Source organism: Kogia breviceps, chromosome 7 (assembly GCF_026419965.1).
Source record: "Kogia breviceps isolate mKogBre1 chromosome 7, mKogBre1 haplotype 1, whole genome shotgun sequence".
NCBI classification, from domain to species: Eukaryota; Metazoa; Chordata; class Mammalia; order Artiodactyla; family Physeteridae; genus Kogia; species Kogia breviceps.
In genome coordinates, this window is record NC_081316.1 from 51595748 (window position 1) to 51623253 (window position 27506).

The 27506-nt window shown below is 34.8% G+C and overlaps 1 protein-coding gene and 1 long non-coding RNA gene across 3 annotated transcripts; one reads left to right on the forward strand and one right to left on the reverse strand.

The window, feature by feature from the left end:
- Window positions 1-110: 110 nt before the first annotated feature.
- On the reverse strand, window positions 111-5880 carry LOC131759151 (uncharacterized). Of its 2 annotated transcripts, none has more exons than XR_010841383.1 (3): window positions 5575-5880; window positions 719-856; window positions 111-563 (listed from the first exon to the last, which is right to left on the reverse strand). It is a non-coding gene; the product is annotated as an uncharacterized lncRNA (long non-coding RNA). The 2 variants fall into 2 exon arrangements; XR_010841384.1 differs by having other exon boundaries at window positions 329-563; window positions 5226-5880.
- Window positions 5696-27506, forward strand: CHORDC1 (cysteine and histidine rich domain containing 1). The gene is made up of 11 exons (XM_059067822.2): window positions 5696-6136; window positions 9738-9787; window positions 12489-12545; window positions 14674-14831; window positions 16832-16935; window positions 18082-18140; window positions 22166-22236; window positions 23439-23544; window positions 25191-25310; window positions 25780-25842; window positions 26131-27506. Exons 1-11 carry the CDS (start codon window positions 6073-6075, stop codon window positions 26275-26277), a joined length of 999 nt encoding a protein of 332 aa, XP_058923805.1. The 5' UTR covers window positions 5696-6072; the 3' UTR covers window positions 26278-27506.

Sequence of the window (27506 nt, forward strand, 5' to 3'; positions counted from 1 at the left end):
CATTCATATAAAATTTTGGAACTTAGAAACTGTAAGTCTTCGTGATTATTCCTGTATTTATAAGATGACATAAAAATGGGCTACTAATAAATGACTTAGCAACAAATTTTACAATATTGATTAGTTTATTCAAATCTGAGCAAAATAAGTCATTTAGCGCTCACAAGCATCATCTAAAGTGTCAAAGTTTAATGAAAATTGAAATTGTTTAGAAAGGTTTGCATTTTAGATGATGTAATGTAAAAATGTAATTTGATGGAAATGCCGGCAATTATTGCACGAGGATATCATTCTTCCTAATTGACAACATCTTTAAACTTACAGCCTGTAAAATTGTCTTTTCTTTTTCTATTAATAGAGCATGTAGTCCATAAAATTCTGAGATATGATGAATTTCATTTTTTTAAGGTTTAATTTTTTTTAAAAAGATATTCAGTGAGAATGCACACACTTCAACATATTTCAATTTGTTTCAGCATGGGTCCTCTCCAAAAGCAGAGCTGGAGACAAAAGCTATTAACAGTCTATTTTAGGAAGTCACCCCAAAGAGGAGGAGTGGGAAACTGCAAAGACAAGGAGAGAAAGAAAATTGAGTCCTAGGATATCTTATTGAGCAGTATGATTATTGCAGTAAATAGCTGGGTTCAATCCCTCTAAGAAGCCTCGTAGGATACATTTCAGAATTGTCCACTTGAGACACAGACTCAGGAGCACTTACCCACTAGTCCCCATCCAACACTTGGTCAGGGCTGTACCATTACATGCTTATTCCTACCATTTTCAGGTTTGGTAAGCATCAGAAGGGCCGACTGGATTCTCCTGGACATTTTATAATACATACTGGCACCAGAGAAATCTGGAAATAGAGAACAAAAGGTTGTGTGATTCATTTGAAATGAGACATCAGGTTACATCCACAATGAGTAGAGTAAAATGAAGGGCCAAGAGAATGTGAGGTGGGGCACATAACATGTACAATTCTCACCTCTCACTTCATGATGCTGTTGAAACTAATAAGGACACCCTCTTAGGTGAGAATTGAATTTAAAAGGTAAAAACAAATAAGTAAGAATTTATTATAAGAAAAAGTACTTTCCAATTTTGATATGAGAATTTAATAAATGATTTCTATCAGGATTGCAGCCTATATGGAAATTAAAATATGGGTAACACTATGAAAAGTTGTATTCTTCAAAAAGCTCACACATGGCTTCCCTGGTGGCAGTGGTTGAGAGTCCGCCTGCCAATGCAGGGGACACGGGTTCGTGCCCTGGTCTGGGAAGATCCCACATGCTGCGGAGTGGCTGGGCCCGTGAGCCATGGCCGCTGAGCCTGCGCGTCCGGAGCCTGTGCCCCGCAATCGGAGAGGCCACAACAGTGAGAGGCCCGCGTACCGCAAAGAAAGGAAAAAAAAAAAAGCTCACACATGCTAAAGAGTATAACCCTACGTTTTTAATATACAAAATTATCATTTCTAGTTTCTCTGATTATTTACATTTTATTTCCTCCTTTGTTTTATAGGGATAAATTTCATTGTATTCTTGTTTGTAACCTTTGTTTTTTTAAATTGCAATTTTCAAAGGACTTCAAAAGCTGACGGGTTTCTGGTAATCCAAATTTATAAACTGTTTCTGTTAAAGATGTTCAGCTTATTTTGAAAAAATCTAACCAAATTTTGGAAGAATCACTTACAAAATATGCAACACTATTGTAGGGCATTTATACTGGTTTACAAAGTAGTGAAATAAATTCAGGACATTTCTAAAAATGTGACTGATGCAGGGAAGCAAAAAGAAAAACAGGTACTGCTATGATTAGGTCTTTTTTTTTTTTTTTCTTTTTGATTCAACATAGGCTTCACCACAAAAAAGAATTCAGTTGTTATTCCATGTAAAAAATCTTTGCAAATTCTGACAATCAGATTTCCAATGTAATTTGTACATCATCACAGCTTAATAAAATTGTACATGCACCATAACTAAGCCCAAGTACATTTCTGCTTCATAAATTTCTTAATCTGATAGGAACAGCTTGTGCCATGATGTTGTGCTCCAACAAAATTGGTATTCATATTGTTACCATCTAATCTTTTGTATAAAATGTGTATGTTATAATATTTAAAAGCTATGTTACCACTGCAAATTTCAAATACTTAAATATCTAGTCCTCAGATTCTTGTGATATGTGATATGAAAAAATATATATAACCACAACTTTAGGCTATTTAGTAAAATAGCAGAATGATAAGACTACATAATTTATGAAATGGAGCTGAAGTATGCAAGGGCAAATTTAGAGCCTTAAATTATTTCATCTGTGAACAAGGGGAAAAAAAGAAATTAAGGCTTTTAACCTTAAAAAAAGAAAAAAAGAACAAATAAAATTAAAGAAAACAGGAAATAATAAGTGAAACAGAGCAGATGATAATTTAATAGAATTGAAAAGAAAGCCCAGAAATAAACCAGAGTAGGTATACATGTGTGTGCATACACAGTATTATGGGAGTAGGTGACTTAACGGTCCTAAGTATAAAAGCAGTGGGAAAAAAAAACCACAAAGGAAAATATGCATAAATTTGACTGCATAAAAATTAAATATTGCTCTACTATCAAAAACTGATAAATAAGAAAGGTCAACTATGAAATAATTATTTCAAAAATGTATATTTTAATATTTTAAAATTATAAAAATCTCTTCAAAACCAAAATAAAAATCTTTAGTTCTCCAAAAGATAAATGAGCAAAGGATATGAGGAGTGAATTCACAAAACACAAAGAAAGCAAAATTATTAGAAGTTATAGTATCTAAGGCTGGAAGGATGCTGTGAACCTAGGACTTTCATCTGTTGCTGTTGGGAGTGTAAATTTGTATAATCTATCTGGAAAGTAGCATAGGTGTATATTTCAACTTAAATATGTTCATATTATTTTACCTAGAAATTCCACTTTCAAGGATCTAAGCTGAGAAAAAAGGAGATATAAATATTTGTATATAAGGATGTTAATCATATTATTATTTACAAAAGAAAAATATCGGAAGCCACATCTATGTGCAACAACAAAGAATGCCTATGTCATCTAAGAAAATATTGGTATTTGTGGCAATAGGATTGGATACCATTTAGTCATGCTATTTCTGTAGAACATTTCAAAGTAAAAATAGTCTTCATTTATTGAACATCTACCATGCACAAGGCAATGCACTAAAGAGCTTTACAAGTGATTTCCACACTTTAATTGATTTCCATTCTTTTAACACTAGCAACATTTACATGATCTCTAAAGTATTATGATTTACATTTGACAGAAGAGAAAATTGACGTCTAGACAGATTTCCTGAAATGATTAAAGTCTTTTAGGCACTATATTGCAGAGCTAAGATTTGAATCCCAGTCTGACTCCAAAGGTCCACTTTCCACTTTTAGCTATTCTACAGCACTGCTTTCATAGCATGGGAAAAATCTCAAGATACTATGTAATAATTTGTGGGTGTTCGGGGGTAGGGAGTGGGAGCTGGATTTAAAGGCTATATAAATTATGCGTGTTACCACCACAAAGTTTCTTGAACAGTTCCTGGTAGTCAGCACTGGAGTGTGGGAATGGACATGAAGTGTTGTGGGTGAAGTGAAATGCACTGTCTCTATACTTTTTCTTACTAAGAATAATTTAATTGTGTAGTTTATTAAAATAACCAAAAGAGGAACATAAACTTATGTAGACACTATGACTCCAGTTCTGTTTTTTTTTTAACATTCATACCAATACTTGCCTGGGGGGAGCGGGGAAAGACTGGAAATAATTTTATCAGTTATTTTAGTGATCTCAATACTTATTGCTGAGAAGTAGAATTATTGTTGATTTGGTTTTCGTACATTTCTATATTTTCAAATTATCTATTATAGGCATTTATTATTTTCTGATTGTAAAATGCTATAGTTGAAAAAAACTGACAATAAACATTAAAGCCATTTAAATGAGTTAGCTTACTGATAAACAGTGCAATGTTATGATAATGCTAGGCTACTCATAAAGTGGATTTGGCCACAACCAACTTTTTAAACCTCTTCATCGCTCCTCCTCACATCCATGGCTGGTGAAAAAGCAAATTAATACCACGTTTTTGGAAACAATTGACAGTATATACCTTTAAAGTCCTAAAATTATTTTTAAAGGTTTAAGCCCTTGCAAAACAAAGAATGTTGCACACCATCCACTTCTACAAAGATCAAGTCATTAGCCACTGTAGTCACTGACCAGCAGTACACCCTGAAAGGAATTAAAGAGGAAGAACAGGATGAGGCACTCTGTGCTTTAGCAAAATAGGTCCTCTAGATAGTTAGATATCTCAGGAAGAATTTTAATGAAACAAAATCTTGCATCTTCCCTTACATGGAAAAAAAAAAGGCACTAAAATTATTAACTGAGATACTTGTTCCTCCTGGCTAGCAATAACCTTTTACTGAGATGTGTGCTTGACTGCATGTATTCCCTATCCAAAATCATGAACACACACACACACACACACACACACACACACACACACACACACTGGCTCTTCCCTCTACTTCTTCAGAGCAGTTCCTCAGAGCTGCTCTGGGCATAAGTCCTCTATAATACTCAGAATAAAACTCAACTCACAGCTCTTATGTTGTGGGGGTTTGTTTTGTTTTGTTTTTTCAGTTCATACACCTTACTGCTACTTCTCAAAAATCTAAAATAAGAAAAACAACATACAATAAGTTTATCACTGAAGCTTATTGTATAATAAAGTTGGTGAGATTAAATGGTTATAGTGCATTTATTCATCAGAAATCTACCTCATCATTCATAATGTGATTATGAAACAAAACAGAAAAATACTTAGGTAAAATAAAGGAGAATACAACATTGTCTATATCTATGTGAGAATGACTACATAGAAATTTAATACTTCTAGGCATGGAGGAATGGAATATGGAAAATGAAAAGTCTTCTTTATTGGGGTGAGAGGACAACTCATTTCTCATGAACAGACTTGGGATCGTTAGAAATATTGTACAGCTTTTTACTTCTACTTAACAAATACTGATATTACCATTTTGTTCAGTATACCTGTTACCAAGAAGCATTTGCTTTTATTTCAAATACACTAAGTCTGGTAAACATACAAGTTGGAACTAGGGTTGTTTGCGTGTGCCCATTAATGTATCACTATACTTTTTAAGATGCTCTTGATAAAAATCTTACCAGATGATCCAGGATTGGAGAATTCAGCATCGCAAACTGATTAAATGGAAGCTAACACCAAATAATAACAATTACCCCAGCGTCTTAGAGCAATAGTGACCATTTTAGCGCTGTAATTGAGCAACATTTCTCCTTTATATTCTAATTTTCAAGTGCTTTGTATTTTCAATGTGATTTGACCTCAATTACTTCGTTATCAAAACTGCTCCCGATGCCTACACTTCTTCAATGCTTCTGAGATCAGGCCGGTGGAGACAGAGGGAGATTCGTCCACCATCCCCCTCATCATTTATTAAGCAACCACGTTCCAGGAAGAGGATTCGGAAACATTGTACGACTCTACACTTACTCTCAGGCAGCTAAGGAGCAAACAAACACCGACCAGGCTTTTCGGGGTAATTACAGACTCGAAAGGAAGCAGGAGGACGGGCTACGGGGGCCGAGAGGGAGGGGCGGTCCGTTCTCTGTGAGAGATACCGGCAGCCAATGAGTGAGGAGATCCGGAGAGAGCGCGTCAGTTCCCCGGATGCCTACATTTCCAGCCTTTAAGGTTTCTCTCTGGCAAATATCTTGGCTGCATCTCCGACCCCGGCCCCCTACCCATCGTAGTCCCACCTAGAGGGGCCCCCGCCTGCGGCCGGCCGCCCACACTCCCTCCGCCTCTTCCCATCGCCTGTGCGCCTGCGCGACCGGAAAATTCGCGAAGGTTCCTGAAGCGGAACTGGCCGTTTCCGGAAGCCGGCAGCCGCCCCAGTCCGCAGACGGGTGGTTGTGACAGAGGAGTTGTAAAGGCTGTGTCTGGCGGTTCCGGGCGTTTGGCCCTGACCCGGAGCGGTGGGAATAGAAAATGGCCCTGCTGTGCTACAACCGAGGCTGCGGCCAGCGCTTCGATCCTGAGACCAATTCCGATGGTAAGAGAAGCGCGCCGCCGGCCCTCCCTCCCTTCCACCTCCTCCCGGGGACGCCCTTGCGCAGGAGGGCATCCCGGGTCTCCGCGCAAGCCGGCACCGCGCTGCCCGCACCCGGGCCGCTCCTCCCGCCTGTCCGCCCAAGGGCGCGGGACGGCTCTGCGGGCGCCCAGGCAACGGCCGTCTGAACCCCTCCCTCTGCAGCTTCCGGACCCCACTGCCCTTCGGGCGCACGTGTTTGCCCAAGTCATCCGCTCACTCTCTAAATGACCTGAAATTTAGAGCATCTTTATCCTCGCCCCCCCCCCCCCGCCCCAGCGTCTCTTAAAGGAATCAGAAGTTAACCAGGTGCTCTGGGTTCGCTTTGCGGTTGATTTGCTGTGTCTGTGTGTCAGAGACAGACCGACGTTGCCTGGAGGATTGGGCGGCGGGCGGGTTATCCTAGCGTTTAAGTTCGGCCTCTTTCTATTAGTATAGAAGTTTATTTGTCTGAAAGCCTGCTGTCGATTTATTCATTCGACCCACTCACTGTTTTAACCTTACTCTTTAAAACGTTCTTGGTTAAGAAAATTATTTATCTTTACGCTGTTAAGTTTTGATACATTTGCCCAAATGGGAAATACATTCCTCATCCTTTACTTTGTAGCCATGTTTGTTGGGTATTTTTGCAATGGCCTTTCCATTTAGTACCATGCAGTTTATAGGATACAGTGATTGAATGTCCTCTACAGCACCCAGGTGTAGAGATAAGGATGTAAGGTGAAAGTTAGTGATTAGACTAGGTGAACAATAGAACCTGACCAGTGGATTTGAATTTTGATAGGTGAATGGGATAAAGAAGTAAGTTGAATCCTTGAAACTTGTAGGCATTATAACACTTTCTCAATTCGACTAGCATTTATTGTATGTTTTCTATATGCCAAACATTGGTCTATCACTTTATTATGTTATTTCATTTAACCTTCACAGCAACTCTGTGAAGTGTGTATTGTTATACGCATTTAATAGAGAAGCACAGTTCAGCATGGTACCAACATGGTTCCTCATTGTGTACGAGATTAAAATTGATACTTAAAAAACATTTTTCATCTCTTGAGATGTCTGAATGTTTACCTTGGTGCACAGGTGAATTGGGGACATAATTTAAAATGATAAGATCTTTGGTAGGATTCTGAGGAAAAGATAAGTTTAACCGTTTTTATGATATTAATATGAAGTTCAGGGAGAAAATGGTGAGACTTAAGTGGATGAAAACATCGAGGAATGAGGGGTTTCAAAGCCCTTTACTGTTGGTAGCCTGCGTAAAAAGTAAATTGCTTTAGTGTCTGTACATATTTTACTTTAATATTAAAGGGAAAACGGATGCTTTGTTGAATGGGACAATATGTTTACTTATAGGGTGTTATGTACCAGCCTAATTTTAAGGGGAGATACAGCCAGTTTTTTGGAAGTCAGCTTTGTGTGTGTGAAATGGTACAGTGCCCAGGAAAGAGATGGGGGAAGCCAGGAAAATCAGAGGAGTAGACAGTCTCAAGCATTGAGCGTCAACCGTACTAAATTCAGCAGAGAGTTCCATTAAGGTTGCTGAAAGTTTATCCGCTTTAGCAAAATTGGGGTTATATTAGAGACTTAGAATAAATACTCCAAGTGAATTGGTTGATGGAAAATGGGGCTAGGGAGTAAAGACAAGAGCTAATAGCAAACTGTGGACTTGAGAAAGTTTTATAGGATGGGAGAGGTTTGACCTTGTGTATTGACTAAGAAGACTCCTTTCTAAGATGATAGGACATTTTCATTTGAAACAGAAGTTAAATGAGTGTTTTAAAGGGACATGGTAACTTGCATATGTTAAAACAGCTATTCTGGAAGAAACACCTCTTCCCAAACAGTAGTTTATTCAATCCACACTTGTGAGGAAACAAACAGCTGCAAGAGCTCAGAGTCAGAATTTGAGCCAGTGTCAGACTCAATGTTAAAAGCCCTTGGCTCTTAATCGCTACTGTGTTGTAGCTTCTTGCCCATAATGTTACTTTGGGCAAAACTGGCAAACCTGATTTAAAAAGAAAAAAAATACTGAAGAGGAAAATGTCTGTATGCTTGATATTTAGCAGTGATTTTCAAATTTTGTTTATACTAGTTGTATGGTTAAGACCTGACTCACTCCTGCCATTCTGCCAGAACTGTCCATTATTATGATCATGCCTCTTACTGTGTCAGACATTGTGTATTTTATACCTCAGACTGTATGTAAATTTGATATTTGAAAATATTCTACCTGTCCTCTACTTCGATTCCCCTCTCAACTTCATATTCCTCTGCATATTCATTTTTACTTTGAATCTCCTTTTTCAGCCCTCAGCTCCACTACTACCCTTAATTAATAGCATCTTCCTAAACTGGGCTTAATTACTGTACCATGAAAATACCTGACACTTTTCTTGCTTCATTAGCGAGAATGGTCTCTAGGTAGTAGCGAAGGAAAACATACCGATTTAATACAGCGATAGGGAGAAAAGTACCAGAAATTAATCATTTTAAGGCGACACCAGGAATCAGAGGTTGTAGACAAATTGAGAGCTAAACAGACGTGAAAGTTTGAGCAAAGTAGCCTTATAAGAAAATTGCACAGGTGTGGGGCTGACCTGCTTTTTCTGAGCTCATGGTGCTATCTAACTAGGGAATAAGTATCTATTATCTGTTGTTTTGTTGTTTTTAATGTAATTCTATATATTGCAGATTATAATATGTCCATTTTCATAAGAGTTAAGTAAAACTTGGTGGTGTAATGGGGAAGGAGTAGGGAAATAATAGACTAACAATCATTGACAAGCCTGAAAATAGATTGTAGAATTTAAACTTTTTTTTTTTTTTTTTTTTTCTTGCGGTACGCGGGCCTCTCACTGTTGTGGCCTCTCCCATTTTGGAGCACGGGCTCCGGACGCGCAGGCTTAGCGGCCATGGCTCACAGGCCTAGCCGCTCCGTGGCATGTGGGATCTTCCCGGACCGGGGCACGAACCCGTGTCCCCTGCATCGGCAGGCGGTCTCTCAACCACTGCGGCACCAGGGAAGCCCTAAACTTCTTTTTAATGAGGTTTATATCTAGGAATTGACGCCTGTGTAGGAAAATTAAATTAGCAATTAGATATTGTATCAGTTTTTTAAAAATTTGAACCTGTTCTTCGAAAATATCTTTTTAGGGAATCTCTTGGGCAACCTTTATGGATCAATGCACATAAGAACATTTAAATTTGATAGTACTTTTGTAAAAACAGAATATGATGGTCAAAATTTGGAGCTTGAAGTTCGGGTACTAAAAAATTTTACAATGAAGATTAGAGGAATACAAAATATAATTTGTTATACTTGAACTATTTGTGTTTTTATTTATAGCTTTCATACTCAAATTAGAATTTTAACCTTTACTATTTTAATACAATGTTATAGTAAGCACTGTGTGTCATGCATCAAATTCGAGCATTACTGAATTTTTAAGGAAAAGAAAAGTATTACCTGCATATGGAAAAAGGATTATATGTTAACACTGAAGGAAATGATGATTTTTCTTCATTTTAAAGTGTTTTTTTCTCTTTTGTTTTTGACCAGATGCTTGCACATACCACCCAGGCGTTCCAGTCTTTCATGATGCATTAAAGGTAGGAACTTGGTACATTTCAGTCTTTTCACATTTGTATAGTAAACTCAGAGGTATAATACTAAGTCTTGAATTTCTCATTTTTTTTTTTCCTCAGCTTGTGACTCTCTGCTTTCTTAATGACCATTTTGGGGTGCTGTGAGCAAGCGCTTCACTAAAGGCAAAAAGGACAGTAGATGGTGATCTTAAGGGCTTTTCCAGTTATAAAATTGTTACTTTTATCCCAACTCTTACTTTCAGTGCCCCTCATTTCTTCACTTTGAGGGGAAATGAAAGCAATTGTAGAAGCCGTAACGCTTCTTAATCTTTCAATATATCAGGCAGGTGCTGTTTAATAAGAGCAGCTCTGAATTTTAGGGAACATTATTATAAATACTTAACAGTGCCACTCTTGGGACAGACATGAAAGTTTAGAGTAATACTGTACAGAAAAGAGATGCCACCTGTTTTCCTTGATGTTCTGTAGATTTAGAGAAATAATAGAATATTGTTTGATCAGGTTTTTTTGTGTTGGGTTTATTGATCTTTTAAAATTTATGATAATGTGGTACATTTTCCCTTGTATATCTCAAAAGAAACTGTTGCAGTGTGGCTGCCATGGTTTTAGCTATTCTTAGGAACATAAACAGTCCTATGTGTTTATATATTATCAGTGCCCTTTGAATTTCTAATTTTACCTTTCAGAGAGTAGTTGGGCCTTTCTGGTTTTTAACTGTTAGCCACATATAAACAATGATGTACAAGCAGATAGCAAGTTTATGTTAATATGGTTAGTTCTGAGTGAGAAAAACAGAACAAACGTTCAGTAGGGCAAATTTTGATCTGACTCTTCCTTACATCTTTTTAGCCTCTTTACAAGCTTTCATGGGGATGGAAACTGTGGTTCTGTGGGAATACTTATTTTTGCTGGGGGTGAGGGGATTTTATCTTTCCTAAATTGCCATTTACTCTGTGTTTGTTTTTCTTGTACTTTGTTTTCCTATGATGTTTTCCTCCTGTCTCCTAACCATGGGCATACTTCACTTCTCAGTTTTGGCTTCCTGTTTTCTCTCATTCAGCTCATTCATTCTTGTCCTTAATTTATTCTTGTCACCTCTATGCCAGTGACTTCTACAACATATTTTCATTTATCTGTGTCATTGGCAAGCACAGACGAGTTCTGAAGTGACCCCTTATTCCAAAAATAGCCTGCCTTTCAAGTTTGCTGCTGCTAGTAATGATATCACTAACTTTCTAGTCATTTAGTCCATTGCTCCTCTTTTTACTACCCAACTGTTAATTATTCTGATTAATTGAACTTACTGATTTTACTATGAAGTGTTTTTGTTTCTCTATTCCGATTCTACTGTTTATTATTGTCTCTATAAACATTTGAAGACTTAGACTTTCCAAGCCTCCTGAATTTCACAGCCCGGTAGATTTCAGGCAAAATACATAAGTCAGTATGGTGTCTACTGTTGTCAGTTTTCTATTTAACCAATTGAGAAGTTAAATATTGCATTAACAGGAAAAAAAATTTTAATATTTAAATTAGAAAAGGTATATTCAGGGAAAAGAGCAGTCCTTAAGGAAAGACAGTTTGCAACCTTATGCTTACATACTTTAATTACCTTTTCACATTTTACTGAGGACTACCATAGATCTCAGATCGGCAGTTGGGAACAATCTATGTCATGTATGTATCCCAATATTCCCAGAATACCTAATTCTTCATATAGAATTAAGACAATAAAGCTGTTTTCATATAGAATAACTTTAATATTTCACCAGAAATATTATCTATACTAATTAAACCTTATATTTAGTTTTGTAATAATTAGTAATTTTTGATCTATATTTCAGTTCAGAGTAAAAATTAAATTTCAGAATAAAGGAAAATATGAATTGTAGGATAGTTAATATTTTCCATTTAAAAAACTTTAAGGGCATATTGTGAAAAAAGTCACTACCAAATTCATGCATACATTGAGAAAAACAGTGAGGCCCAGATGGATATGTGCAAAGCTGACTCTTAGTCTGAATTTGAGACATCCCAAGCTTTGAGACTGCTGCATTTTAATTTCCTTATTCTTTGTATTACGTTGGAATTATAGGTGATAACTGAAAGCCATTTATTGTTTAGCTACTTGATACTTTGTTCAGAAATCTCATACAGCATTACAGTTTCTATATTTGTATGCTTCTCACTGAAAAGATCATTTAACTTTGAAAGATCTAACAGTGCTTAAGCTACTACATGAATTAACGTTTTTCTGAAAATAAAATGCTTATTGTTGAGGAACAGCTATGCTGAGCTTGTTTAGAAACTGAATTGTTATAATTATTATCTCTAACTTAATGGATTTTTAAAGTAAAGCACTTCACTTACTCCCTAGATCCTTTAAAATAGTTTTTAGAAATTATAGATTGCTTTTCTTTCTTGAAAACAGAAGCAATTTCTGTTTCCGTATTTCAAGGTGCTTCCTTTCATGATGGGTCTCAGCACAAATCACTTTTAATATTGGTTAATTCATTTTTTTAAGTCAAAAACTAATCGTTTCACTTGATTAGGTGAATTATTTATAACACTTAAAAACTATAAAATTAAGTGTATACAGGTTACTTTGGGATTCAAGGAGATAAATCCAAATAGAGTGTTTTACTGGGTTGTGGTTCTCATACAAATAGAGTTTTCATTTCGTTTTCCCTCTTATGTTTCTTAGGGTTGGTCTTGCTGTAAGAGAAGAACAACTGATTTTTCTGATTTTTTAAGCATTGCAGTAAGTATTAATGGGTTTCTTTTCCCCTAGATTATCTCCCAAAAAGTACATATTATGGGGAACTCCAGAGTTGAGGAGTCTGATTTTGGACGTCTATTGACTAGTCCCTATTAACTCACAGATAGTACCTTTCTTTTACTCACCTCCCTTCTATGGCATTTAAAATAAGGAATGTATCTGTTTTGGGGATTAAAGTTTCAGGATATTAATTAGCCACTTGTCAGTTTAGGTTTATTTTTTTATTTATTTTTTTTTAGGTTTATTTTTGATAGCAGCCTTTTTTTTTATTTCTAGTGTACTTTATTCCTTTATATACATCAAAATTACAGCCTAGAATTTTTTCTTACAGCTCATTATTTTTCCTCTAGCTTTTTGTTTATTTTTTTATTGAAGTATAGTTGATTTACAATGTTGTGTTAATTTCAGATGTACAGCAGAGTGATTCAATTATATATATACCTGTTCTTTTTCAGATTCTTTTTCATTATAGGTTATTACAAGATATTAAATATAGTTCCCTGTGCTATACAGTAGGTCCTTGTTGTTTGATGTTAGTTGTCTTAAAAGACCATCAAAAAGAAGGAATGCAACAATTTAAAGCATTTTCAGTTAGGAATAGTAAATTTTTATCATATCTAAGATACCATAGAGATGCACTATTATTTTGTGTACCCTTAAGAAAGAAATCTAAAGTTGTTAATTAAATGACATACGATTTACCTTATGATTTCAGGAATGTTAAAATGTATATATAACTCAATGGAATATAGAAAAGGTAGCTAGCATTTATTGAATGTTTACCACCTGCCAGATATGGGAAATATTCTATTGTTTTATTTAATCCTCTCCAAAAAAAAGATCTGAATGCCATTGCCTCCATTTTACTGATGAGGAAACTGACTTTAGAAAACCATAATTCAAAAAGACACATGCACCCCAGTGTTCCTTGCAACACTGTTTACAATAGCCAGGACATGGAAGCAACCTAATGTCCATCAACAGAGGAATGGATAAAGAAGATGTGGTACATATATACAATGCAATATTACTCAGCCATAAAAAGGAACAAAATTGGGTCATTTATAGAGACATGGATAGACCTAGAGACTGTCATACAGAGTGAAGTAAGAAAAACAAATACCATATTTTAATGCATATATGTGGAATCTCAAAAAATTGGTATAGATGATTTTATTTACAAAGCAGAAATAGAAACACAGACATAGAGAACAAACGAATGGTTACCAAGGGGGAGAGGGGGGATGGGATGAATTGGGAGATTGGGATTGACATATATACACTATTGATACTATGTATAAAATAGATAACTAATGAGAACCTACTGTATATCACAGGGAACTCTATTCAGTGCTCTGTGGTGACCTAAATGAGAAGGAAATCCAAAAAGAGGGGATATATGTATATGTATTGCTGACTCACTTTGCTGTACAGTATAAGCTAATACAATATTGTAAAGCAACTATACTCCAATTAAAAAATAAATAATTAAAAAAATAATAAAGTCATAAAGTTTTTGGATCCATGTATGTCTCTCTATATATGAACTCTTTTGGAATTTGAGATCTGTTGAAATCAACTACCCTTGTTAATAGAAGTGAAACATTTAAACTGTTAATTTCTCTGTAAAATGATTATGCCTTATTCTTTGTGATTTAGAAAGAAATAAAGTTTTAAGTAGTGGTTTCAAAAAAGAAAAAAGATTAATTAACTTGCTCTAGGTCATATAGCTAGGTAGTGGGAGAACTGAGACTCAAATTGGGGCCCTTTTGTATAAATAATTTGTAGAATTTCTCTGTGTGAGATCTCCAGAATTTGTTTTCTGTAGACAAGTTTATGCTGCACCTTTAATAGAATAAGTAAAGTAGATATTTATTAAGTGTAATTTAAAGGCCTGCTTTTAATGCATTATTTGCATGTTAGAACTCATTTACAAATATACTAAGTTTAGAGTTCTGTTTTTAGTTTCTTAAAATAAGTCAGTATGTTAAAAGTGGAGAAGACATGCCCTTGAATTTATTAATAAAGAATTGAAAAACAGTATTTCTATCATGGCATGTGAAGTAGATGATAGGCTAACTCTCAGTGAATGAATACCTCTCACCAACAGGGCTGTACGAAAGGAAGGCATAATAGTGAGAAGCCACCCGAGCCAGTCAAACCTGAAGTCAAGACTACTGAGAAGAAAGAACTATCTGAATTGAAACCCAAATTTCAGGAGCATATCATTCAAGCCCCTAAACCAATAGAAGCAATAAAGAGGCCAAGGTACACTTTATACAGTTGTATATTTTTGTTGCACTTGAATAATAGCATTTGTTCCTGGTATTTCCTCTTCTGATTTTGCATAATATCATTTGCAGCTACTGTGTAGTTCACCCACTTTTGAACCATTTGGTTTTCTCTTAGATAATACCTTTCATTTCTATTCCCTTGAGGGCATATACACAGTAGAACTGCAGTACAGATTTGTTCACTGTGTACTCAGTTATGCTAAGGGCGGGGGAGCCACACATCTTTCCTGTGCCTTGGTGTGTATCTTTTTCACCGTGGCATAGTGGAATTCTGTAAAAGAATCGGCCTTGTCAGGGAATCAGTTTGAGTTGAAAAAGAACTTAGAGGCTTTCCTTTCCAATCTACCACTGTTTCTTAAATAATTTTTAGAACATCCTTGATAGAAAAATATTTAATTTCCTTTCAAATAATTCTATTGAAGAACTTTTATTTTAAAGCAGTTCATTTTAATGTTACTAACTCAGTATTTAACTTTTCCTTGTATTGAGTCAAATTCTGTTTCTTTCATTTGTCCATATTTTGCCACTTAGAACAAGCCTAGTCACTCATCTTTTTAACAGTTTGCCTAAAAACTGTTAATCTCATTACTGATCAATTTTTAATGTATTCAATTTACATGGCATATTTGTTAAAGTACTTTTAAAATAGCTTTTGGTCGTTTTGCAGTAGAATTACACAGGTACTTTATACTCACCTCCTGATCCACTAGACTCTATAATCCCACATATGCATGTTGGGTACCACTGTTATACCAGGTCTTCTTCATATTGCACTTGAGTATTGAATTGTTTTAGAACCAAAATACAGGACTTAAAAAAACAGATGGTTTTTGGCCTCAAACATGGCCTTTGTTGATATTTTTATTCACACTGTGGACTTATGATTTTCCCAGCTTTTTGTTTATTGATCTTATGTAGATAAATTTATAGCATCTTGAATTATACCCGACCAAGATAAGAACCCAAAGAGACTTTCTGATGTTTATTTTGTTTTTTTAACCAAACTACTTAGGATGATTTTATTCTATATCCAGCTTATTCATATCATGAGAAATTTTACCAAATGCCTTACTGGCTGATTTGCCAGTGGGAAAAAAATGTCAGAAAAAGCCAAAAATTTTGGCATGGCTCATTATTAAATATTATAGTGGAGTCTACTATAATTGACAGGATGAGTTAATTTTTTTTTTAAATTATGGACTACTAATTTCATTTAAGAGGAAGTGAGAGAAATTAAATATTTTATCATAAATTAATTAGATAGTATTGTAGAGACTGAGGATATAGGTTTTTGTGTACTTTGTTAGTGCCTCCTATATCAGTAGGTTTTTCATTAAGGATGTGGAATGAATAACCTAGAATTTTCAGTTTTATTGTTAAATTTATTAATATTCTTAATACTTATTGAGTGCCTTAACCAGATTGTACATATAACACTAAACCATTGTGAAATATTAAGGGACATTGTTGTTACTGTTTTTTTTAACCCTACTAAAACTGCTTTGTGATACAACTGTATCTGAATTTATAGATGCATGTACTAGTGTCCACATAAAGTGAACTATTTCTGCCAGTAGGGATATGGATTCACTTAGTACCTGTTTATTGCCTATTACATGCTCAGTGTTTTGCTTAGGCATGGAATGTAAAGGTACTTCGCACTCCCTTCCTTGGAGTTGCTCATCTTAACAAATTTGTATTCTTACTCTTTACTTCCTTCCCATTAGCTCTACTGATTAATAATTTAATGTGTTGACAGTATCATGATTATTTGATATTTAATATCAGAACTTTTTCTGCTAAGACTTAGAAATGTAGCTGTATTAATAGCAGTTATTGTAAAATACTTTTTAAAGAGAAAAACTTGATTGACAAGGCATCTGGCGTATCATAAGTAGAGTCTTAAGTATATTTTTAGTACAAAGAAATATTTTGGTACATCAGTAATGGTAATAAAGTTTCCAAATTCTCCAGCCCAGATGAACCAATGACAAATTTGGAATTAAAAATATCCGCCTCCCTAAAACAAGCACTTGATAAACTTAAACTATCACCGGGGAATGAAGAAAATAAGAAAGGTAAGATTTTGTTTTGTATTTTGTAATTTTTTCTGTTCAATTAACCAATTATCTAAAAGAGATAGGAGCAGTGTAGTTTACTGTATATAAATACGAAAAAGTAGTACATTGTACATTGTAGTATTTGTAGAGACGTGGATGGACCTAGAGACTGTCATATAAAGTGAAGTAAGTCAGAAAGAGAAAAACAAATATCGTATATTAACGCATATATTTGGAATCTAGAAAAATGGTACAGATGAACATATTTGCAGGGTGGGAATAGAGATGCAGACGTAGGGAACGGACATGTAGACTCAGACGGAGGTGCGGGATGAATTGGGAGATTGGGATTGACATATGTCCACTGCCATGTGTAAAACAGATAGCTAATGGGAACCTGCTGTATAGCATAGGGAGCTCAGCTTGGTGCTCTATGGTGACCTAGATGGATGGGATTAAGGAGTGGTGGGAAGGAGGTCCAAGAGGGTGGGGATATATGTATACATACAGCTGGTTCTCTTCATTGTACAACGGAAACTAACACAATATTGTAAAGCAATTATACCCCAATTAAAAAAAAAGAGTACATTGTAGTAAAGAACTTATTTTTGAATTTTGTTTACTGAATGCCGGTAAAAACCACAAAATGAATATGTGGATTATTCCATTTTGTGTTTATTAAAAATGAGAACCTGTAAATTAAAATTTTTTTCTTCTATTACTCATTACTTTTTAACAGTTAAAATTTTTTGATAGTTTTAAATGTTTCATTGTGCATGATATAAAATATATTCAGTATTCTCTGACCTATACCTGGTATCTGGGGGAAAAAAGTAACCCTTTCATGATTTCTCTTTTACATAAGGTTAAGTTATCGGATGTAGTATTGCATTGTAGAATAGAAATGTGTCACGTCATATATCAATTTGGGGATATAGGCAAGACTTACTCATGATAGTTGGTTTCTTATTAGCTTTTAAGTGTATTACATGAAAGATCACAGAGAAAACTTAGTTATCTAAAATCATTTTAAAAATCAGGTTTTTTGTATTTAAATTATTTTATTAAATACTTGTTTTATGGAATAGTTTACTTTTTAAGAATAGCATTATAGTAAACTGTTCTATTTTAATGTTTCTATTTTGGTTTTTTTCTTTGTTGTAGAAGAAGACAGTGATGAAATTAAGATTGGAACCTCATGTAAAAATGGAGGGTGTTCAAAGGTATATATTGTAAAATTTGTGTTGTGTCATGGAAGTAAATTTTTAATTTTGAGAAAAGAGAGTAATTGACTTAATTAGACAAACATTTGGGTGCCTTTTATGTGTTGGGCACTATTCCATGGAGCAGGGCTATAAACATGGATAAGAGGCTGTCTCTAAGGAGCACCGTGTCTAATGGATCATGGGAATTCAGTCAGCATTTACTGAACACTTACTATGTACCAGACATTGTTTTAGGGACTGGGAATATAGTATTAAATAAAGCAAAAATCTCTGTTCTGATGGAGCTGATATTCTAATTTTGGGGGGAGGATAACAAATAAGTTTTTAAATGCTGTGAATTTAGGTAGACTTGAAGAAAATTAAGCAGACAAGGAGATAGAGTAAAAGTATTTAAGTGCACTTGTCAGGGAAGTCCTTTCTGATATGGTGACACTAAATCAGAATTCTGAATAATGTGCAGATGAGTTATGTAAACCTTGGAGTAGATGTGGGAGTAGTATGTGTAGAGGCATTAGAGCTTGGCTACTCGAGAAATTATGAGAAAGGTCAGTGGGGGCTTGATAAGCATGCAAAAGTAGGGAGTATGAGAGCCAGGCAAGATTATGGAGGTCCGTCCTTATAAGCTGCAGTGAGGGGTTTGGACTTTATTCTAAGTATAATAGGAAGCCATTGTCTGTTTATGGAGGGGCTTTGAAAAAGATGTCTTTGGCTGATAAGTGGCAAATTTAATGGGGCAGGAGTGGAATTGGGAAGGAAAACCAGCTAGGGTGCTACTCTGGAGACCAGGCATTAGGATATGTTTTAGAGAAGTGGTTAAATGTAGGATGTATTCAGACATCTCAGTGAGGCTTCTTTCTGCCTACTCTATATAATATTACACACCCTCCAACATTCCATACTCCTTTTTTCTCCACAGCACTTACCACCTTATTACACACTACGTGTTTTACATATTTATTTTGCTTATGCTCTATCCCATTTAATTTTCCCTTCCCTTCCCCTTTTGAACTAAGGTTTAAAAGGAAAGAATGTTATTTGTTTTCTCTTTCCTGTGTCTTGAGTGCTTAGAACAATGCCTGGCACATGACAAACACGTGTGGAATGGATGATATTTGAAAGTATTAGCAGGACTATTAGCTAATAAACTGGAAGTGAAGCATCTAGGTCAGCGATTCCCAACCTTTCTGGCACCCGGGAGGTTTTGTGGAAGACGGTTTTTCCACGGACCAGAGTGGAGGCAGGGGGGATGGTTCAAGCAGTAACATGAGCAATGAGGAGCGGCAGGTGAAGCTTTGTTCGCTTCCCTGCCGCTCACTTCCTGCTGTGTGGCCCGGTTCCTAACAGGCCGCGGACTGCTACCAGTCCAAGTCCCGGGGATTGGGGACCCCTGATCTAGGTGATTTGTGCACCATTAACTGAGAAGGAGAAAATGGAGTTAGGGTTGGGGGCAGGTTTGCAGTCTTCCTTCATGTTAAATTTGACATCACCTTGCTCATTTAGTGATGGAAATATGAATGCATTCACATGTGTATAAGGTAGAAGTAGTAGATAAAAGAGAATGATTAATTCTTGGGGTGAGAGAGATATCGTGCAAGTGGTAGGGTAATGGAGGAAGATCAGAGCAAAGGTATCCCAGATGAACTTTGAGAAGTGAATGGCAGTTCTATAAATAGACAAAAAGGGAAAGGATATCCCAAGCAGAGGTGTTAGCAGTAATATACAGAAAACAAAAAATAGTCAATAACAATGGTACAAAATTTGCTGATGTAAAGTTGAGATTAAAAGAGATAAGTAGGGTCTAGATCCTGAAAGGCTTTTATACTGCTCAAAACCTTACTTTAGGTCATGCTGGCCATTGAAGAAATTTTTTTTAAGTTTTTTCATTGAAATATAACATTAAATATATATAAATATGTTAATTCTATGTAAGCATAAGGGATTTTCACAAAGCAGAGCCCTCCTTATGCTTCCTCTCATTCATTATTTCCTCTCCCAAAGGTAACCACTTTTTTCTATCAACATATATTAGTTTTGCCTACTTCTGAACTTACTGTAAATAGAATCATGGAACAGGTACTCGTGTGTGTCTTCCTTTGCTTAATAAAATGTTGGTTATCTTGGTTTCATGTAGCTGTAATTTGTTCATTTTCATTGCTTTAAAACATGGCATTGTTTGAATGTACCAGTCAATTTATCCTTTCTACTGTCCTATAAAGTTTTTTGATTAATGTTACTGTGAACATTTTTGTGCATGACTTTTAGGATACATGTACACATTTCTTTTAAGTATATGACCAGAAATGGTGTTGCTGGTTCAGAGAGAGAGAGAGAGAGAGAGAGACAGTGTGTGTGTGTGTTTAGCTATAACATACTCCCACATAGTTTTACAAAGTGGTTGTATTTTACACTCTTACCGGCAATATATTAGGCTGGTTCCTTTTGTTCTACACCTTGGTAACACTTTGTAATATCAGTCTTCTGTATTTTAGCCATTCTGGTGGATGTGGAATGTTCCAATTGTGGTTTTAATTTGCACTTTGCTGATAATGATGTTGACTACCTTTTTGTATGTTTATGGCCATTTGGATATCCTGTTTTGTAACATGTCCAAAATCTTTTTTATCTGATTTTCTATTAAGTTGACATTTTCTTAATGATTTTAGGAATTCTTTATATGTTTTAGCTACAAGTCCTTTGTCTGAGAGGCTGTATACCTTTTCACTGTCTTAATAATGGCTTTTGATAAACAGAGTCTCTTTAATTTTAATGAAATTCAACTTGTTCATCTTTTCCGTTATGACTAGGGCTTTCTGTGTCCTATTTAAGATATCTGTTTATTTTAGGGCCATGAGTAGTTTCTCATATATAGAGGCACATTTAAATGTGCAAACAACCTGGAACTGATTATTGTGTATGGCGTGAGGTAGATGTAATTAAAGGACTTTAAACAAGAGAGTGATACATGTTTTAATTAGGTAGTAGAGTCCAGAAATTGAAGGCAGAGAAATTAATTAGAATCTTTTAGCATAGTTTCATTGCCTAAAATCTGCTAGTGATCATGAGGAAGTTTAGCAAATTAAACTGATATTTTTAAGTCAGATTGACAGGATTTTGTGATGGACTACATATGGGTAGAGGGTAAAGAGAAACTGAAGAGAACTTAGAGAATTTTTGCTTTGAGAGACTGACTGGATATGGTGCCATCAAATAAGATGGGAAGAAGAGTAGGAGGTTTGGGGGGCAGTAGTGATGTAAGTTCAGAATCTAACATACTGAGTTTTGTGTGCCTATGGAATATCTTCATGAGGTACACACACCCCGTAATTTGAATTTACAAAAAGTAAATGTACAGAATTTTATTTTCTGTAACTGTAGGATGGTTGCTGTAAATACCAAAATAGACAGAAAATATACTACTGGCTGCATCTGTGTTTTATTAACATAACTTTTTGTGAATTCATCTGTAGAGCCTTCATCTACAGCAGCAATGGGGCCCGGATCTTCCAGACAAACCCTGGATATATATATAGGTCTGCAGCTCATTTTACGCTTTGTAGGGAAAAGAAATCATCATCTGGGGCTTCCAGAATTGCTTATTAGATTTTCCATTTTAATTCATAATGTTCACACAGAGTTTACTATGCACATAAATCACTCTATAACTGTATTTCTGGTGAGAGTACTAATCTCTTGGTTTTAATATTGTCCTGTAAATTTATAGAACATACCTGAATATGTTTGGGTGTGTCCTCATATGCAAAAGTCTGAAAGCATCTGAATACATCTTTTTGCCTACTTTTATATTTGCCTTTTTCACAGGGAACTGAAACTTAAGCATATCCAAAAAGGAATAATTTTTCATTCCTTATTGGAATGGCCTGAGGTGAATTTATGAATGTTCTAGGAAATTGTTATCTCTTGGGCATTTTCATAGTTCATAGAGGTCACCAGTACTTGCAAATACATGTGAAATGTAACATTGAGATGTGAAACTAATTTTTTCGTCTCTTTTTCTCTTTTAGACATATCAGGGTCCACAGAGTCTAGAAGAAGTCTGTGTATATCATTCTGGAGTACCTATTTTCCATGAAGGGTAACTTATACCAGACTAATTAAAACTTTATGGTAGATGTTAGAAATGTTAATATGCCTTCAAACATTAAATGCCATGCAGCAATATTAGATATTTTACTTACATTGTCATATAATTTTTACAATAACCTAGAAATGTGCATTTTTGTCTTCTTTTTATACATGGGAAAACTGAAACAAGATTACAGTGAAGTGGCCGTTGTGATTCAAACCTCATGTTTTTTCCGTATTCCCTTCTATTACAGTGTGATACTCTTTCTGTTTGAGCTGAACAGGTGTTTTTGTTTTTTATTTTCTTGGAAGGACTGGGCTGTGCATTATAGGACATTTGGAATTTTGGGCCCTGGGACACTAAGACATCAACATTGTGGCATCTGAGAAAACCCATACTTTTCCACAGCTCTCAGTTGAGAGCCTCTCAGTATATTATGCTGTAGTTTATAGAAACTCAGTATTGTATTAAAATCTTCCACTCTGTTTCCATATTCTTCAGGGCTCAAACCCAAAGTTTTACTGTAATTGTTGTCTTCCAGTGTTAGATTTTTCTCAGGTAAATAATAGTGGGTTTCACCTACTTTGGGCTTGACCATCACAGGTTGTGTAAACAGTTATTTTTAGTTTGTTTGCATGTTCTCACTTTGCTGGCTTATTAAAACACGAACGTTTTCAATCTTTGGTGATACCACTTCATGGTAACTTCATGAGGAAACTGGAGTGTGAACTATCAGTGAAAAGCTGATTTTGGATTTTGTGATGGTTTTAAGCATCTTCACTCAGGAACTCCAATACTGCTATATAAATGGCATTCTGGTTTTAACTTTAGTCTTCTGGTAGTATTTTAAGGTTTTTTTTGGGGGGCGGGGGGGTGTTTTGTTATTTTGCTTTTTAATTTTTATTGTGTAGTTGCTGTATAATGTGCCAGTTTCTACTGTACAGCAAAGTGAATCAGCCGTGCATATACATATAGCCCCTCTTTTTTGGATTTCCTTCCCGTTTAGGTCACCACAGAGCATTGAGTAGAGTTCCCTGTGCTATACAGTAGGTTCTCATAGTCTTCTGGCAGTTTTAATTGTTTAGTAATTTAGACACTTGTAAGATACTAAAGTTTACACACTTATATCTTTTTTAAGTCACTTATAACTTAACACTTCTGAACTTGATTGTGAGATTTTATTGCTGCAATTTTTCTATAATAATTTAAAGGATGAAATACTGGAGCTGTTGTAGAAGAAAAACTTCTGATTTTAATACATTCTTAGCCCAAGAGGGCTGTACAACAGGGAAACACACGTGGACTAAAAAGGATGCTGTAAGTAGCATTTTAAAAATAGCTTATTGGAGTGTATTTATCTGAGTCATTTTGAAGAGATTTGCGATTATTCTGTCTTTAGATTTAAAAAAACAAGTTTTTCTCTCTGTCACACAGTAAAGTTTGATGAGCCTAAAAACTGAAGTTAATCTGAGTCAAGCTCTCTCAAAGCACTGCTCTTTGATCAAAATAGCCATTGTGTATGTTGATGCAAATACGTAGGTTTTTGTGAAATAGTTAAGCTAGCCTAAATTGAAGCATATTTTTCTGTAATTCCATACCTTGTTCCCAGTTTTTGTTTTTCAAAAATCACTTTTCTGGTCATTTGATGTTATTAATCATTTAGACTTCTGATTCTCTTTTGGCCACTTAATGTCATTCAACCATGTACAGATGTACAAATACTCTTAGTGGCCGAAGAGAAGGATTGCATACTTGTTTCATTGGGATTGTTTTGAAAGCCTCTGCTTGCTACCAGGAAATTTATCAAAAGAAAAGAGAAAGCATCAGTACCTACTTCCCTGACAGCATTTTAAAAAGACTTGTGTCTGTGTAAATAATCCCCCAAAATCCCATTAAATTGTAAGAAGGCAAGCAATTATTTGCTAAATAAACGTTTGTTAGCTATTATTAATGTATCTTAAATTAGTTTTATGTGCTGTATTGGCACTAATAATCTCAAGACAATGAACCTTTTCAGTATGTGTGTCTTTATGTTCAAATTACTTTAGGAATTCATTTAGTCTACATTTGCATATTTTGTAGTTTCTGCTTTTTAATAACACATCGGTTTAAGTATTATAAATGTATCCATTAAGTTATAATAATTTATCTACCACAAAACTTCTAGGAATGTTTTATTAGTAAAAAGAGAAATCTCCCTGTATTTTCTCCAAGGTTGAAAAGTTTGAAAGTTTTGCTTTGAAAAAATAAAATGTTGTTTTATGCTTAAAAGTTTTCATAGTATGACCCTTGATGAAACACATTTTTTGTTATTTTTTAATGCGTGTAGTCATCAAGTATTGAGTGGTGGCTCAAGGCACCACTTGGCTAAGGGCAAAAAAAATTTAAATCATATAAGTAATTTAAATTCAGGTAGTATAATTGTATGAAAATATAAATATTACTTTTTAAAACAGTAGTGTCTTGCAGTTTCCTGCATTAAATTACCCTCAGTTATAGAACAAATCACAATTTGTCTTTCAGATAGTTATTGTTATAGCAGTGTATCCACAAATTCTCACCATTTTTTGCATGTTATTATGAGAGGAAAGTATTCAATAACAACAACAGATAGTTATAACTAATCAATTATTTTTTCCCAAATTTCAATTTGTAGAAAATAAATGGAAAGTTCTTATGCATGAGGTTAAGATGTTGTCTGGTTTATCCTGCTAAGCAAATGTGTTTTTCACTTCAGTCTTCAAAAGTGTGTTCTCAAATCATAAAACTATAAGATTCTTTGTATTTTATTTTATTGGTTTAATTTCTTGATGGGAGCTTTATAAGTTGTTTGTGCTTAAAAGCATTATGGGCTCAGTTCTGTGTGGTATTTTTGTTCTCAATTTAGATGGGTCAAATTACTCTTTTTAAGAGGTTAATTATGTGGCCCTTTGTAAATTCATAAAGTTTCTCTTACATTACAGGGGAAAAAGGTTGTTCCGTGTAGACATGACTGGCATCAGACTGGGGGTGAAGTCACAATTTCAGTATATGCTAAAAATTCACTTCCGGAACTTAGTCAAGTAGTAGCAAATAGTACATTGGTAAGTTCACTAAATATCTTTGAGTAAAAATTATACATTATTCTTAATGTCATAAAATATTGATCTTGTTTGAGCTGTTTTTAAGACCTTTTAATTTTCCCCATTTGAAAATTAGTTTGAAATTACTTTCACAGAAACTATTTTAAATGAAAGTTTCTGCATAGTAGTTATTTCTGAAGCATGGAGATACTGTAGTAGCTTAGAATATCAAATAATGATGGAACTTAATTCTCAATATGAAACTCCAAGTTAATTTTTCTTGGCTTTTTCAAATAAAAAAAGTACAATATTGGTTTTTTAATAGTTTAAAAATGGTTAATGGTTTTTCCAAATAAAAAATACAATATTGGTTAGTCCTTAAAATAGCCTAAATGATTTTTATCAGTATCTTCTTATTTTTATAATCAGTGTTTTATATCATAAATCTTTACTTTGGTTTTGATCAATTAATCAACTTTTTCTTTTTCAGTTAAATGTGCACATTGTATTTGAAGGAGAGAAGGAATTTCATCAAAATGTGAAATTATGGGGTGTAAGTATTATGAATCCAGCAGAATTTTTTTCTTAATATTTAAAATACCATTGTATAATAGGCAGTACTTTAGTAAGCATTGATGAAAAGTAGATATATAACTTACCATTATTTCTTACCAAAAAGTTTAAACTAGGGGTAGAAACGGCCTTTTAGAAGCTTGGAATTTTGACTGTTAGCAATAGGCATAGGCATAGACATGAAATCTTGTTTAATGTTTCAACCTACTTGCCTCTAAAACGAATAAAAGCACCCAGGTGTACTGTAATTCTCTTTGATATGTTGCAGGTGATTGATGTAAAGCGAAGTTATGTAACTATGACTGCAACAAAGATTGAAATTACCATGAGAAAAGCTGAACCTATGCAATGGGCAAGCCTCGAACTGCCTGCAGCCAAAAACCAGGAAAAACAAAAAGAGGATACAACAGAATGAGTTGAGAAGGAAAAGAAAGTTGACTATTTCAGAATTCTTAATATGTGGTGAAGTGGTGGCTTGCTGCTGTACTCTTGTTTTCTTGTTGTTGTTGTTGTTGATGTTGATGAATCTGGCGTTTCAGGGTCTACAGTAGGTCCAAGCCAAAGTCAGTTTATCTTTCTGTGCCTCCCATATCCCTTTTGAGTTGCCTAAGACTGATTATTCATTTCTCCTCACTAATAGAACTGTAGTTGTGTCTTATACTTGAAGCAGCTAGAAAATAGCTCACAACAGTTACAGCATTTCGTAGTATATTATGTTAATCAGAGAAATGTAAAGAAACATTTGTTTTTACCATTTCTTTCTTTTATCCTGTAATTAGTAAAGCAAGATGGAATGTCAAATTTTTAATTAGTTTTTTCATGAGTTTGTGTTCCTATCATACTTGAAAATCTTTAAGGAAGAGATGAAGCTCTGCATTGCTTTTTCCACTCAGCAATTACATTTTATGGGGGGATTAACTTGTAGTGTAGTAAGTAGTAATGGGGAATATATGCAGTGATTAACAAATTTCAATTCATTTACAACTAATTGGATTAAAAATTGCATCAGTACCTATATAACTGGCTAAGCAGTATGATTTAAGAGTATAGGAAACATAAATAAGAGTATAAAGGTATCAATTTGGTTAAAATTCACCATTTTATCAGACTAAGCAATAATGTTAAACATCTTTTTCCTGACTATTTATAAGGTCTTTGTATGGTGTTATGACTGAATTGTACCTAATTTATAACCTACACCCTCTTAGAATCTTTTATTAGTTACAAAGATCTGGCCTGCCTGATGGAAAAGTGTCTGTAAAGTTGTTGACTAAAAGGCTTATGGAAATACATTAGGGTATCAGAAAAGTAAATATTTAAGCTTTGCTTTATGACAGCTATTACATGTTAAATAAACAAAATAGCTTATTCTTTTGGATTTTTTTTTAAGGCTTTCATGAACAGCTTGACAATTCTAGGGGATACAATGTTAATTATATATTGTATTTGATTAAATATAGGTATCACAGAATTAGATTGTTTATGCTAATTGAAGTCATTAAAGGACAGTTACTTTTTGAGGCAGTGCAGAGCTTACAAAGAAAACAGATATTAAGGCGTGTTATGAAAGCCGAAACTCTGGCAGAACTTAATACGTTTGGGTATGAATTATGTTTATATAGATTAAAATGATTATTTTCTTAA